At 47.7% G+C, this 14,794-nt stretch overlaps 1 protein-coding gene across 1 annotated transcript in view; it reads left to right on the top strand.

Annotated features, from left to right (window-relative positions):
- Window positions 1-5,523: 5,523 nt before the first annotated feature.
- SEC14L5 (SEC14 like lipid binding 5) overlaps window positions 5,524-14,794 on the top strand; it is a gene marked incomplete at its 3' end in the record, with an annotated part of 41,356 nt that continues 32,085 nt past the window's right edge. Inside the window, exons 1-2 of the mRNA XM_081090441.1 lie at window positions 5,524-5,743; window positions 6,407-6,521. Of these exons, the coding sequence (XP_080946567.1) occupies window positions 6,459-6,521 (63 nt within the window). The 5' untranslated portion in view covers window positions 5,524-5,743; window positions 6,407-6,458. The remainder of the gene's footprint in view (window positions 5,744-6,406; window positions 6,522-14,794) is intronic.

Below are 14,794 nucleotides of genomic sequence, written 5' to 3'. Positions count from 1 at the left end.
ACATAACATAAAACTTACCATTTCAAGTGCATAGTTCAGTGCATTTAGTATTTCACATTGTTGTGCAACCATCACCATCATCCATCTCCACAACTTTCTTATCTTGCAAAACTGAAACTCCACACCCGTTAAATATTAACTCCCCACTCCCCCTTCTTCCTGCTCCTGGCAACCACCATTCTACTTTCTGTCTCTATGAATTCGACAGCTCTAGGGGCCTCATGTAAATGACAAAATTGCCATATGATAATTGCGCTTTTGTGCCTGGCTTCTTTCACGTAGCATGTCTTCACGCTTCATCTGTGTTGTAGCATCTGTCAGATGTCCTTCCTTTTAAAGGCTGAACAATTTCCATGTTCCCCGAATTTTAAAGGAGAAGCCACTATAGCCACCTTCACTGCAGAGACACTGGACGTGGCAGGGCCAGAATGCACACCCAGGTCACCTGACTCCAGCACCCACCACGCACCACTCTGCAACCCAGCCCCTTCCCAAGCACACGGGACTCCCCTGCACCACCTTACTCTTCTTCCTGCCCCCCTCCCTCCTCATTGGGAGATCCTAGGGCAGCGGTTCTCAACCTGTGGGTCGCGGCCCCTTTGGCGGTCGAACGACCCTTTCACAGGGGTCGCCTAAGACCATCTTGCATATCAGATATTTACATTACGATTCATAACAGTAGCAACATTACAGTTATGAAGTAGCCACGAAAATAATTTTATGGTTGGGTCACAACATGAGGAACTGTATTTAAAGGGCCAGAAGGTTGAGAACCACTGACCTAGGGGCTTAGAGAGACTTTTGCTCACCTTTGGACGCTGACCGCACATGCAGCTCAAGGTGGAGTCCAGAGCAGCGAAGCAGCATTTGTGGAAGTGACTTGACTTGGAGGTGGGTTGGGGGTCAAAGTGGGTGGGGCCTGGCTGTGCAACTCCCTTGGTCAGGCTCCCCCAGACTCTGCCTCTTGCTCAAGCTAAGCCACCTAATGATGAGGACCTCTGCATTGAGTTGTTCAAGCTACAGCCTGCACACCTGTACACAGCTGCCTGCCCTGCCATTGACTCTTAAGACCCCCCAGGTTCCCAAATCCAAGAGGCCTCTGAGCTCTGCTCTGAGGTGGGGAGGGGGGTGTGTGTATGGGTATGTGTGTGTGTGGGGAGGGGTCTGGCGAAGGAACGCAGAGGCAGCCTGGGACAAATGAAATTGGTGCAGAAAGCAGATTGGGGGGCAGGCGCAGAGGGGGTGTCCCAGGGGCTGGTGGAAGAAGACGTGACTGCATAAAGGGGCTGTGTTTCCTTTTGGGGTGATGAAAATGTTCTGGAAATAGATAGTGGTGCTGGTTGCACAACCTTGTGAATGTATTAAAAGCCACTAATTGTATACTTAAAAAATGGTAAATTTTATGTTATGTGTATTTTAACACAATAAAAAATACCCAACTTTCTTTAGCTTCAGCACTATCCCAGGGCCTGTCCGTATTACAGGAACCAGATCTAGGACCACTTGTGTCCCACAAGGGTCTGGACCAGTGATGGTGAACCTTTTGAGCTCAGCGTGTCAGCATTTTGAAAAACCCTAACTTAACTCTGGTGCCGTGTCACATATAGAAATTTTTTGATATTTGCAACCATAGTAAAACAAAGACTTATATTTTTGATATTTATTTTATATATTTAAATGCCATTTAACAAAGAAAAATCAACCAAAAAAATGAGTTTGCGTGTCACCTCTGACACGCGTGTCATAGGTTCGCCATCACTGGTCTGGACTCTGGACCCTCTCACTCCACCCCTTCTCCATGCCACCTGCTCTTGATATCAGCTGAGACCATTTCCCTTCAGGACACCTTTCAGGAGCCGCTGTGTTAGTATTGGGCCTAGAGTTTTAGTCAAATAAATGCATCACCAATGGTTAAATTTCCTGCAGGGGAGGTATTCAAAGACATGGGGTGTTTCTGGAGTTTTCAAAACACAACTCACTATGAGGCAGCTTTGGCTTGGTCATTCCCACAGGACAAGTAGTAAACAGAAAGTAGGAAGAGCTTGGAGGGCCTGTCCCTGGGACTGACTTCAACTCACCCCATCCTTCTGGCACCTCCTCCGTTCAGGGCCAAGGATGCCTGGCTATCTTTTCAGCTCAGGCTGGGAAATCAGATCTTAGGTACTTCAGCTCCAGCCCTGAGGGAAGGCTTTGGAGAACCAGAGTCCTGGGTTTGGGTTCCTTACTAGCTGTGTGACTTTGAGGAAGTTACTCAGCCTCTCAGTGCTTAGTTTCCTTTTCTTTAAAATGAAGATTAAAAATAGTTGTGACCTGAAAAAGTTGTTTGTTTTTTTTTTTAAATTAGGTGATAGTCATATAACGTAAAATTAACCATTTCGATGTGTACAATTTGGTGGCATTTAGTGCATTCACAATGCTGTGCAACCAGCACCTCTATGGAGTCCCAAAACATTTTCATCATCGCAGCCTTAGAATCCCATCATTACAGCCTTAGAATAATGCCTGGCACAGCAAGTGCCAATGAGTGATCCATAAATGGCAGGATGATTAGTAGAACAGTGGTCATAACAGGTAACCAGAGGTGGGTGGTGGGATTAAGGAAGAAGTTAGGTTCTCTCTCGCCTCTGGGCCCCATTTTCCACCTTGAGTTCTCTATACCCACCCACTGTTGCACCCCTCCCCCCATCCAGGGTCATGCCCTCACCGGTTGGGCTGATGGAGCCAGGAAACCCAGGCCCTCTTCCGCAGTCTCAGGGCCCCTCCTCAGCGCCTTTTGGCTCTGCTTGGCCCCCTCCGCTGCTGCTCCCCCAAGCTGTCACCTTCTGTGGCAAAGGAGACACGTGTGGGTTGGGGCGTCGGGGAAGATTCAGGCAGAGCGAAAAGAGAATGAATGGGCGTGGCAACACGCCCACATCTGGGAGGAGCTCTTATGAGCAGACCGCCCTCACGTAGGAGCGCACCACCTTCTTCCCCAGGGTCGGCTTTTACTCCGAGCATCCTGAGACCCCCGGCATCCAGCAGATCCCCGGGAATCTATATTAACATGCACCCTGCTGCAGGGAGCCGGAAAGTTTGGGCCAGACTACTGCCGCCCCATCCTTCCAGGTGCAAACATCCGTTCTGTGGTTACTTTGTGCAATTTAACGCCTGTCGTGCCATCATTATAGCTTTGTGTTAATGCTCACTACGTACATGCATGGACACTCAGGAAAAGCATGCGAGTTTCCTTGATGAGTCCAGGTACAGCAAAACATCCCAGGACCCGGCTCCCCCAAGTCACCTAGGAGCCATGAACTGTCATTTGCTGCCATCTTGTGACAGGCAGGGGAACTTTGCGCTCCATTTCAACACTTTGTAGCCGTAATCAAGAAAAACGTACTGGCCACAGGTCACCAGTAAGATCCTGCGTGCCTGAGTCAGACAGAGGAAGATAAATACCATATGATTTCACTCATGTATGGAATCTAAAGAAAAAAATGAATGAACGAAACAGACACAGACTCATAGATACAGAGAACAAACTGAGGGCTGCCAGATGGGGGCGGGACTCAGGGGGTTGGGTGAAAAAGGTGAAAGGAATAAGAAGTACAAATTAGTAGTTACAAAATAGTCACGGGATGTAAAGTACAGCTTAGGGAACATAGTCAATAATATTGTAATAACTATGCATTGTCAGGTGGGTACTAGAATTATCCGGGGAATCACTTCTTAAATTACATAATTGTCTAACCCAGTGGTTCTCAACCTTGGCTGCACATTAGAATCACCTGGGAATCTTTTTAAAATCCTGATTCTGGGCCTCATCCTCCGGAAATTCTGTTTCTTTGTTATGGGGTGAGGCCACAACATTAGTAACAAAGAAACAGAATTTCCGGAGGATGAGGCCCAGAAATCAGGATTTTTTTAAAAAAATATATTTTATTGATTTTTCACAGAGAGGAAGGGAGAGAGATAGAGAGTTAGAAACATCGATGAGAGAGGAACATCGATCAGCTGCCTCCTGCACATCTCCCACTGGGGGATGTGCCCGCAACCCAGGTACATGCCCTTGACCAGAATCGAACCTGGGACCTTTCAGTCCGCAAGCCGACGCTCTATCCACTGAGCCAAACCGGTTTCGGCCAGAAATCAGGATTTTAAAAAGATTCCCAGGTGATTCTAATGTGCAGCCAAGGTTGAGAACCACTGGTCTAACCACTATGCTGTACACCTGAAACTAATATAAAGCAATATTGAATGTCAACTGTAATTAAAAGAAGATCCTATGTGCCTGGGGGCAGATAACAAGACAGACATGGTCCCAACCTTGTGAAGCTCACAGCCTCCTAGAAGAGACAATCAATAATCCACAAGTAAGTAAAGTGAATTAATAAATAAAAATATTATAGAATGTGATACAACCTAGGAACAAAGCAGGGGCTGAGTATCAGAGTGAAACCGAGTGTCTGCCTCCCTACACACCCACTCCCTGCCCAGAGCTGTGAGCCACACAAGGGCATGTGCATCTGTCGGACTCCCCACTGTGAATGGGTAAAGTCACCCAGTGTTGGCACATAGTAGGTGCTCAGTAAATGTCTAATAAATACACGATGGCAGCGCTGTTCTCAGCCAGCTTCTTGGCTCCTTCAGGCCAAACAGATGGGGAGAGAAAGAGGGGCTTATGGAAGAGAAGCTGGGTCCCTGGGGGTCCTGGGATGGCTGTAAGGGTTTGGGTGAGGATGATGGACAACTGTCACCCTCCCACGGAGACGCCAGTCCACCCTGTTTTAAATTGTACCCTCATTCCACTTGTTTCTTGAGCCCCTCCCTTGCTTATATTTTTCACTTTGGCATTTTTCACCAACTCACATACTATGTATTTGCCTTATTTATTTAACATTTGTCTCCCACCGCACCCCCAGTCCCGGAAGGTAAACTCTCCGATGGCAAGGATTCTGTCTATTTTGTTCACTGATGACTCTCCGGTGCCTGGAAGTGCCTGACACTTAGTAGGTGCTCTGTAAATGTTTGCAGAGTGAGTGAATGATGCATGGGTGGGACTTGGGAGCAGGACCATGAGGGCACTGAGGGGAGACCAGTGGGAGGAGTGGAGCTCAGAGTCCAAGCAGCAGGTTGATCGAGTTACAGAAGAGGCCAAGTGTAAACTGTACTAGGAGGGGAGGCATTGGGCGGGGCAAGGGTCCCTCGAGGCAAAGCTAGGCTGGGAGTGGAGCCTTGGGGCGCTCTTCCTGGGGTGGGGCCTTTCCCGAGGTTGTGTGCTTTAAGGGAGAAACCGGTATGGGGGCGGGGCCCAAGCGAGGTATGGCCAATCTGGAGGAAGAGCCGGACTGGAGGCGTGGTCAAACAAGAGAAATAAATGAAAGGAGGGGCTAAGACGGGGGCGGGGCCAGGAAGCGGCTGGACCAATCAGGGATCCGGGTGAATCTGGGAGGGGACGTGGGCAGGACCACCAATGGGCGGGGCCAGTCCAGAGGCGGGGCCGGGCCAGGATCTCTGCTGTCCCGGGTCCTGGAGCTCTCCCCCCGCGGCAGGTCTCGCTCCCGCCTGGCAGGTCTCACTCCCGACCCGCAGGCGCTGTCGGGCCATCTCGGCCCCAGGGTGCGTAGGGCTGGACTCTCCAGGCTCCGCGACTGTGGTCCGGCCTCGCCCCAGGCACTGCGCTCGGAGCCAGGCGGCTACGGGGTCCCTGGAGGGCTGAGTTCCTCGCTGCCCCGGGCTGTGTCCCCACAGACTGACAGCAAGGGTGAGCCGGCCCTTGCGTGCATGCGAGTGTGCATGCTTGTGTTTGTCTCCTGCGTGTGCGCACCAGTGTGTGTGTGTGTGGACGTCTGTGTGCAGAAGAGGAATTGTGTGTGTGGGTAGAGTTGGGTAGGTGCATGCTCCAGGGAACTGAGTGCGTGTGAAAGTTACGTGCATGTGCAAGGGTGATCCCACGTGGGAGGAGAGTCCTGCACGTGTGTGTATGTGTGTGAGACAGAGACAGGGTGTGCGAAATTTGGTAACGATTGTGTGTGTCGAGGTATCTTGGAGGAAATGGGAGGGAAGATACAGTGATTCTTGGAGGATGTCTGTGGCGAGCTATGGGGTATGTGCGGTGAATTCTGGGAGTGTAAGAATGGCGAATGTGTGTGTTTCCATGTGAGTGCCAGTGAGGGTGCTTCTGGGGGCCTCCACGCGAAGGGGTAGAGACCAAAGAAAGTTTTGGGGTACTGATTGCTCTTGGAGGGTGAGTGCTGGGGCCTGGCTGAGGATACCTTGGGGATTACATTGCGTCCTTTGCTTTGAGGGCTGGGAGATTTGGGGGTGGGGCTAGAGGGGGTGGCCCTACTCCTTACATGGTGGAGCAGCGGGTAGGTTCTTGCTTCATGTGGAGGGAGCTGCCGCTCAGCAGTCACCTGTCTCCCAGGCTCGGTGCTCACTTCTACCTGAGTGGCTTCTGTTGGCGCTTCCGTGTGAACATGGTGCAGAAGTACCAGTCTCCTATCCGCATCTACAAGTACCCGTTCGAGCTGGTCATGGCGGTGAGTGACTCCTGATTCTCTGGGTCCTGTGTGGTGGTTGGAGGGTGCAGGAGTTCAGCTATGATGGAAGGAAAGAAAACCCCTCAGTCCCTGGATCAGAGGGAATTATTGGTTAACCTGGTTGGTTCAGTTTCTAACCAGTGACCCCTCAGCCTGCCCATCCTACCTTTCCTACAACTTCTGGAATCCTTGCCCACTGACAAAACACAAGGTCTTTCTTTCTTTTCCTTGTTGAAGCTTACGTGTCCTCTTGTCTTAAGATTCTCTGACATAAAACAAGGAAATCAGCTAAGTCACTGCTGTCATTTTGTGTAATGATAATAATAGTAATAATAATAAGTGCACTAATGAGGATGATGATGATGGCAGCCATTCCCTGAGGGTGTACAGTATGTACAGTAAGTACAAAGAATAGATGTTAAGATCAGCTGGTGTGGCTTAGTGGTTGAGTGTCAACCCAAGTACCCGTTGCCAGTTTGATTCCTGGTCAGGGCACCTGCCCTGGTTGCAGACTCTGTCCCCAGTAGGGAGTGTGCAGGACAGCGGTTCTCAACCTTCCTAATGCCGCGACCCTTTAATACAGTTCCTCATGTCGTGGTGAACCCCAACCATAAAATTATTTTCGTTGCTACTTCATAACTGTAATGTTGCTACTGTTATGAATCGTAATGTAAATATCTGATATGCAGGATGTATTTTCATGGTTACAAATTGAACATAATGAAAGCATAGTGATTAATCACAAAAACAATATGTAATTATATATGTGTTTTCCGATGGTCTTAGGCAACCCCTGTGAAAGGGTGGTTCGACCCCCAAAGGGGTCGCGACCCACAGGTTGAGAACGGCTGGTGTAGGAGGTAGCTAATAGATGGTGCTTTTTGTCATTTATGTTTCTCGCTCTCTCTCCCTTCCTCTCTCTCTCTAAAAATTAATAAAAAACATTAAAAAAGAATATGTGTAAAAACATACATTTAATTCCCAATAGCTCACATTATTCTCATTTAATCTCCACTAAACGGAAGCTTGGACATGTGACAGGACGGCCCCAAGTTCTGTGGCTAGGAAGAGGTAGAGCAGGGAGGACTCCAGAGCCATAATTTTAACCACAACACTCCCCAGGGTCCTCCTTCCATTCGCACACCCTCTGTATGTGTCCTGCCTGATCTTAGTCTGTGATCCTACCTACAGATGTATTTATAGTCGCATAAAGGGTAAAAAAAATCTTCCATACATGTTGTGCTGTTACGTGTAGATAGTTCCACGTCAGGAAAGAAGCAGGGGGCATACTGACTAGCTGGTGACCTTGGGCAAGTTACTTAGCCTCTCTGAGCCTCCACTCCCCATCACTAAAATGAGAATTACATAGTTTCCAAATCTGGGCATCCTGTTGAGGAGCAAATGAGTCAATAGATGTAAAGCTTTTCATGCAGGATCTGGCACAGATCAAATGCTATTGTTGTTTTTGTTAGAGTTATTTTTGTTGCCCATGGCTGTGTGACTTTTCTTCATTTGTAAGGGGGGGTGGGACACCAGCGGGTGATGGAGAGATTTGGGGACATGCCGTCAGAAGCCCTGGTCCCTATCACAGCTCCGCAGTGCTCTGGCTGTGTCTTCAGGAAGTCACTGCATTTCTCTGAGCCTTGGTTTCTTCATTTGTGAAACAGGAATGGTTATATGGACCTCATAAGACTGTCATGAGGATTAAAGATGATTAATGTGTGTGTCCGACCCAGTGCAGGGCCTGGCCCATACTAAGCAGACAATAAATGACGGCTAAATGAAAACAATTGTCCTCTGAGGCGCCTGGCAGCTCACATATTCTAAGACTCTAGGACTCATTTGTTCATTCATTCATTTACTCAATAGAAAAGAGACACTGTCCCCACCCTCCTGGGACAATGCAGTGGCCGGTGGTCCTCTGCCATAGAGCAGAGACAAATCACAATAGCACGGGAAACGAATAATTTTTTATTGCATGGGCTTAGTAATTGTAAATTTAACTTAGCATGTTTAGGAGTCTCAAAAATATTTACAATCACGGCATTTTAAAACAAAGCATGTCTGTAGCACTTAAGACCGTATTAACAAGACAAGTAATGTACCCATGGCACCTCTTCTGGACTACAGTAAGCCTATTTTGCAGGCTTTGTGGTCCATAGATGAAGACAGGTTTTAGTTAACTCCCTAGCGTCCAACAGTCTCTAGGTGTTGATGTACAGACGCTTGTGGGCGCAGTAGGAAACAAAGGTTTTCAGATATTTGTTATCTATTGCTCTAATTTAAGTTATACATATTTTTCTAATGCCACATCACCTTATCTTCCATATAGTTTTTGTCAGTGAAAAGACTCCAAACCGCTGTAAATCCCTGACAAAGCCACTTTGCCAACTGTTTACAAAACATCATTGTCCCCCAAATAGCTGCATAACTCAACATAACTTGTCCGCTGTGTAGGCACAAAAGGGGTTTTCTGCACTTAATGTCCGTCTTTGTTTCTCAGCTAAACACTTGCCCTCAGTTTGGGTCAGATGCCAGGGAAGTTTTGGGTGAACTCAGCTGTTTTCACCACATCCGAGTGACCAGACCAACTGGCCTTTTGGTTTCTCTGTTTAACAAAACTGACTCGAGAATCAAAGCCTCCCTCACTTCTTCCAAAGTCTCCAAGTGATGACACACAAAAAAAACCTAAAATTGGGCCTGTGGAACTGGTTACAACATAGCATTGAGGCAGCCCTGGCCGGTGTGGTTCAGTGGGTTGGAGCGACCCAGGTTGAGGGTTTGGTCCCTGGCTGGGGAAGGCAACTGATTGATGTTTCTCTCTCTTTCTCTTTCCTTTCCCATCTCTCTAAAATAAATTAGCATGTCTTAGGTGAGGATTTAAAAAATAGCACTGAAGCAACCTGTCAACCCCTAGATTAAAATTTTATTTTTTAAAAAAATTTTTTTCTTTGATTTCAAAAATTTAACTCAATTCTGTTTCTGATGGGTGGGATTCCAGGGGGGAATTTTGCTTTATTCTCCTTCTTCTCCTCCTCCTCCTCCTCCTCCTCCTCCTCCTCCTCCTCCTCCTCCTTCTCCTCCTCTTCCTCCTTCTCCTCCTCCTCCTCCTCCTCCTCCTCCTCCTCCTCCTTCTCCTCCTCTTCCTCCTTCTCCTCCTCCTCCTCCTCCTCTTCCTCCTCCTCCTCCTCCTCCTTCTCTTCCTCCTCCTCCTCCTCCTCCTCCTTCTCCTCCTCCTCCTCCTCCTCCTCCTCCTCCTCCTCCTTCTCCTCCTCCTCCTCCTTCTCTTCCTCCTCCTCCTCCTCCTCCTCCTTCTCCTCCTCCTCCTCCTCCTCCTCCTCCTCCTTCTCCTCCTCCTCCTCCTTCTCCTCCTTCTCCTCCTTCTCCTCCTCCTCCTCCTCCTCCTCCTCCTCCTCCTCCTCCTCCTCCTCTTTCTTTCCTTTCTTCTTTCTTGATAGCTCTCTCTATTGTTTGGTTCAAAACAATGAGCTTGGCCCTGGCCAGTTTGGCTCAGCAGATAGAGCGTCAGCCTGCAGACTGAAGGGTCCTGGGTTCAATTCTGGCTAAGGGCATGAGCCCGGGTTGTGGGCATGGCTCGATTCCCAATGTGGGGTGTGTGGGAGGCAGCCAATCAATGATTCTCTCTCATCAGTGATGTTTCTATCTCTCTCATCCTCTCTGAAATCAATAAAAATATATTGAAAAACAAAACAACAACAGCAAAAAAAAAAAAAAATGAGCTTGGGTTGTATTGGTAAGCAGAGGAAAGTAATGAAGGCAATGGAGGCAGCTGCCTGATCCAAGGTTGGAGAGGGTCCTTGCTCCCTTTGAATGTGGGTACCAGGAGGTGTGTGCCTGTGGGTCTTTGTGGAGATCCCTGTCATAGAACATGAAGGCCTTGTCTTGGGCTGTGGATAGTGGTCACTTAAGTCCTGAAGGCCACTCTGGTCAGCCCACAGCCTGTCGTGGATGGATTTGGATTTCTGGGCTCTCTACCCAAACGTCTCTCTGCCAGTTGGGTCCTCGCTCCAGTTTCTCACCTGGAAAATAGAGATACTAAAGGCCTAGCTCTTCAGAGAGTTGAAGTGACGATTCAATGAAGAAATGTGGGCTGTGGCTGGTGTGGCTCAGTTGGTTGAGCATCATCCCATGCACCAAAAGGTTGGGGCACATTCGATCCCCAGCAGGGGGCCTGTAGGAGGTAGCCAATCGATGTTTCGATAGCACATCAATGTTTCTCTCTCTTACTCTCCCTTCCTCTTTCTCTCTAGAATCAATTTTTTAAAAAGATAAAGAAATGTGGGTGCCTGGACAGGGCCTAGTACATTGTTAATGCTTATGAAATATTATTTAGATTTATTACTTTTTAAAAATATATTTTTATTCATTTCAGAGAGGAAGAGAGAGGGGGAGAGAGAGAGAAACAGCAATATGAGAATCATTGATTAGCTGCCTCCAGCATACCCTCTCCCCCTGGGGATTGAGCCTGCAACCCAGGCATGTGCCCTGGCCAGGAATCAAACTGTGACCTCCTGGTTCATAGGTTGATGCTCAAACACTGAGCCACACTGGCAGGGCAGATTTATTATTATTATTTATTGTTGCAACAGCTTTATTAAGCTATAACTCACATATTGTACCATTCACCGATTTAAAGGGTAAAAAGTTAGTGGTTTTTAGTATTCATAGAGTTGTACAACCATCACCACTGTCAATTTTTTTAAACATATTTATATTGATTTCAAAGAGGAAGGGACAGGGAGAGAGAGATAGAAACATCAATGATGAGAAAGAATCATTGATTGGCTGCCTCCTTCACACCCCCTATTGGGGATCAAGCCTGCAACCCAGGTATGTGCCCTTGACTGAAATTGAACTCGGGACCCTTCAGTCCTCAGGCTGATGCTCTATCCACTGAGCCAAATCGGCTAGGGCACCACTGTCAATTTTAGAACATTTTCATCATCCCTCCCTCCCCAAAAAACACCCCTGTACTCTTTTTTTAAAAATGTTTTCATTTATTTTAGAGGAAGGGAGAGAGAGAGATAGAAACATTGAAGAGAGATTGGCTGCCTCTTGCATGCCCCCCACTGGGGATTAAGACTGCAACTGGGACAAGTGTCCTGACTGGGAATTGAACTGGTGACCTCTTGGTGCATGGGACAATGCTCAATCCACTGAGCCACACCAGTTGGGCGGAAACCTGTACTCTTTAGTCATCATCCCATAATCTCCTCCATTCTGCCTAGCCTTAGATAACCACTAATCCACTTTCTGTCTCTATAAATTTGCCTTTTTGGACATTTCATATAAATGGAATAATAAAATATGTGGTCTTTTGTGACTGGCACACTATTTTCAAGGTTCATCCGTATTGCAGTGTGACTGAGAACTTTATTCCTTTTTATGGCTGAATAATATTCCATTGTATGGATGGATACATTTGTTTATCCATTCATCAGTTGATGAACTTTTTTTTTTAAAATATATTTTATTGATTTTTTACAGAGAGGAAGGGAGAGGGAGAGAGAGTTAGAAACATCGATTCAGCTGCTTCCTGCACACTCCCTACTGGGCATGTGCCCACAACCAAGATACATGCCCTTGACTGGAATTGAACCTGGGACCCTTCAGTCTGCAGGACAACACTGCATCCGCTGGGCCAAACCAGTCAGAGCTATCATTTGATGGACTTTAGATTGTTTCCAATTTGGGGCTACTATGAATAACATTGCTATGAACATTTATGTACAAGTTTTTGTGTGAACATAAATCTCCCAAAGAAATACCTGGTGTGAATGGTGGTGGTGATTTGGTGGGTTTGGGAAGATTCAACTTAAAATTTTTTTTTTTAACAGACCCGTACACAGTGCTTCCTAGGTCCCAGGAACTGTTCTGAGCCCCTTCACATATTAATTCATGTACTTTTCATGTACTTCTCATAACCACCCCATCAGATAGGTTTGGTGGGTAGCCCATGCTACAGATGAGGAAACTGAGGCACAGAAGGGATGAATGAATTACCCAAAGTCACAAAGGAAACATGAGGGGATTTAAACACTTGCCCTCAGTTTGGGCCAGGTACCAGGAAAGTTTTGGATGAACTCAGCTGTTTTTACCACATCCGAGTGACCAGACAAATTTATATTCCTAACCATGAGCTCTGCCATTTCTCAAAGCTGAGGATCTGAAGTTATGTTTTGATATCACATCGACGTTTCTCTCTCTTACTCTCTGGATCACCTCTGTGAGGGAGCAGTTACCATCAAGACTGTGTCCAGAATGCCTGCACCCTATCAGGACCCTGCAAAGGGGAGTACAGCTACCCCACTTCCCGTAGACCCTGGCCTCTGGGGGGCAGCTGATGCCTACATAGCCTGAGAGCGTTTACTGGGCCCTCTGGGCCCCAGCCCTTTAAGCAGCTGAGAGGCAGGTAATATACAGCAGCCTTGGCAGCAGCAGCAGAGGAGGCTGAGGCTTAGGGAGGCTAAGGAGCCTGTCCCTTAGGCAGTGTCCTTTGCTAGAGCTGGGTAGCAAAGTGCTACAACTGGATAGCGCAGAACAACAGGAAGTTAGTGTCTCATAGTCCTAGAGGCCAGAAGTCTAAGCTCGAGGTGCCAGCAGGGCCATGCTCCCTCTGAAGGTGCCAGGAAGGCTTCTCTCCTAGCTTCTGGTAGTTTCTTGGCCGTGGCAGCATAACTCCCATCTTCACGTGGCGTATTCCCTGTGGTTGTGTGCACCTCTGTGTCCAAATTTCCCCGTTTATAAGTCATATTGGATCTATAAGAAAAGACCTCATTTTAACTCGATTACCTCTTTTAAAGACTCTATTTCCAAATAAGGTCACATTCTGAGGTACTTGGGGGGGGGGACTTCTTTTGGGGGGGGGGGGCCACAATTCAGCCCATAACGCTTAGTAAATGGCAGAGATTTGAACTTAGGGCAGCGGTTCTCAACCTGTGGGTCGCGACCCCTTTGGGGATTGAACGACCCTTTCACAGGGGTCGCTTAAATACATCGTGCATATCAGATATTTACATTACGATTCATAACAGTAGCAAAATTACAGTTATGAAGTAGCATCGAAAATAATTTTATGGTTGGGGGTCACCACAACATGAGGAACTGTATTAAAGGGTCGGGGCATTAGGAAGGCTGAGAACCACTGATTAGGGAATCTGACCCCATAGACTGAGCTCACAGCCAGACATGCTGGATTCTGGCTTGATGCTCAGTGGACATCTGTGCACCAGTGACCTCTGCGGCTTCAGGAATGACCTGGCCGCCTTTTTTCCGGCCCCGGGGTCCCTGTGGGACTCAAAACCCCTATGGCGTCAAGTCATCTCAGATTCTGCAAACCTAAAGGACGATGGCGCGGAGTAGAATTTCCTAAGCAATACGCTCTCCGTGCGGGGGGAAGGGCTGGGAGGTGAGGGCTGCCGTCAGCAATGAAGTGTTAAAATATTTAAAGCCCTGGCTTTTGTATTGATGAGCAGCGTGTAATTTAGCAAATGGGTGATTACTAAAGCGCAGCCTCTGAAGGTAAATCCTTGCAGTCCAGGCCAAGGGCAGGCACAGTAGAAATTGTTGTTATGGGTGTAGTTTTAATAAAGCAGCAGGGGCCTTATTTAAATGAGTTTAAATTAGTTCCCCGAGGCCTGTCATCTGATCCGTTGCTAACAGATTAAGAGAAGCAATATTTTCCACCCTGGATTGCTTACAGGGCTCTGGGGCGCTCTGATTTGGGCTGGGAGAGCAGAGGCGATCCACAGCCCAGAAAGGTGGTCTTCTGATTTCAGGGGGCCCTGAAATGAACAAACTAGGTCCTCCTTCGTTAGTTTACACATGCATTGGTTCATGCACGCATGTGCGTGTGCCTCCCACAAACACTGAGTTTCCACTGTGTGCCAAGCACGGGGCTAGGTGCAGGGGCTATGAAAGAGCTGATTCCTAGTACTTTTTTGAATGCATCATTATTCTGTTCGTTTTATATGGAATTTGCTTGTTTACTCCTTTAAATGGGTCTTTTTCATTAAAGTAAGTTTCAGGAAGGCGGAGACCTTCCAGTTCTGTCTTGACCTGATTTTCTTAACATGATCCTTTTTGTCCACATAGAGCTGGCACTGCAGGGTGTGTGTGTGTGTGTGTGTGTGTGTGTGTGTGTGTGTGTGTGAGAGAGAGAGAGAGAGAGAGAGAGAGAGAGAGAGAGAGAGACCAGGCAAGCGGCATGAAGGATGCTTTGTAATGGGGGAAGAACTAGTCGCCAGCCGAGG

The sequence above is a fragment of the Myotis nattereri genome (assembly GCF_964212035.1).
Source record: "Myotis nattereri genome assembly, chromosome: 4".
NCBI classification, from domain to species: Eukaryota; Metazoa; Chordata; class Mammalia; order Chiroptera; family Vespertilionidae; genus Myotis; species Myotis nattereri.
This window is presented reverse-complemented; position numbering and strand designations above follow the sequence as displayed.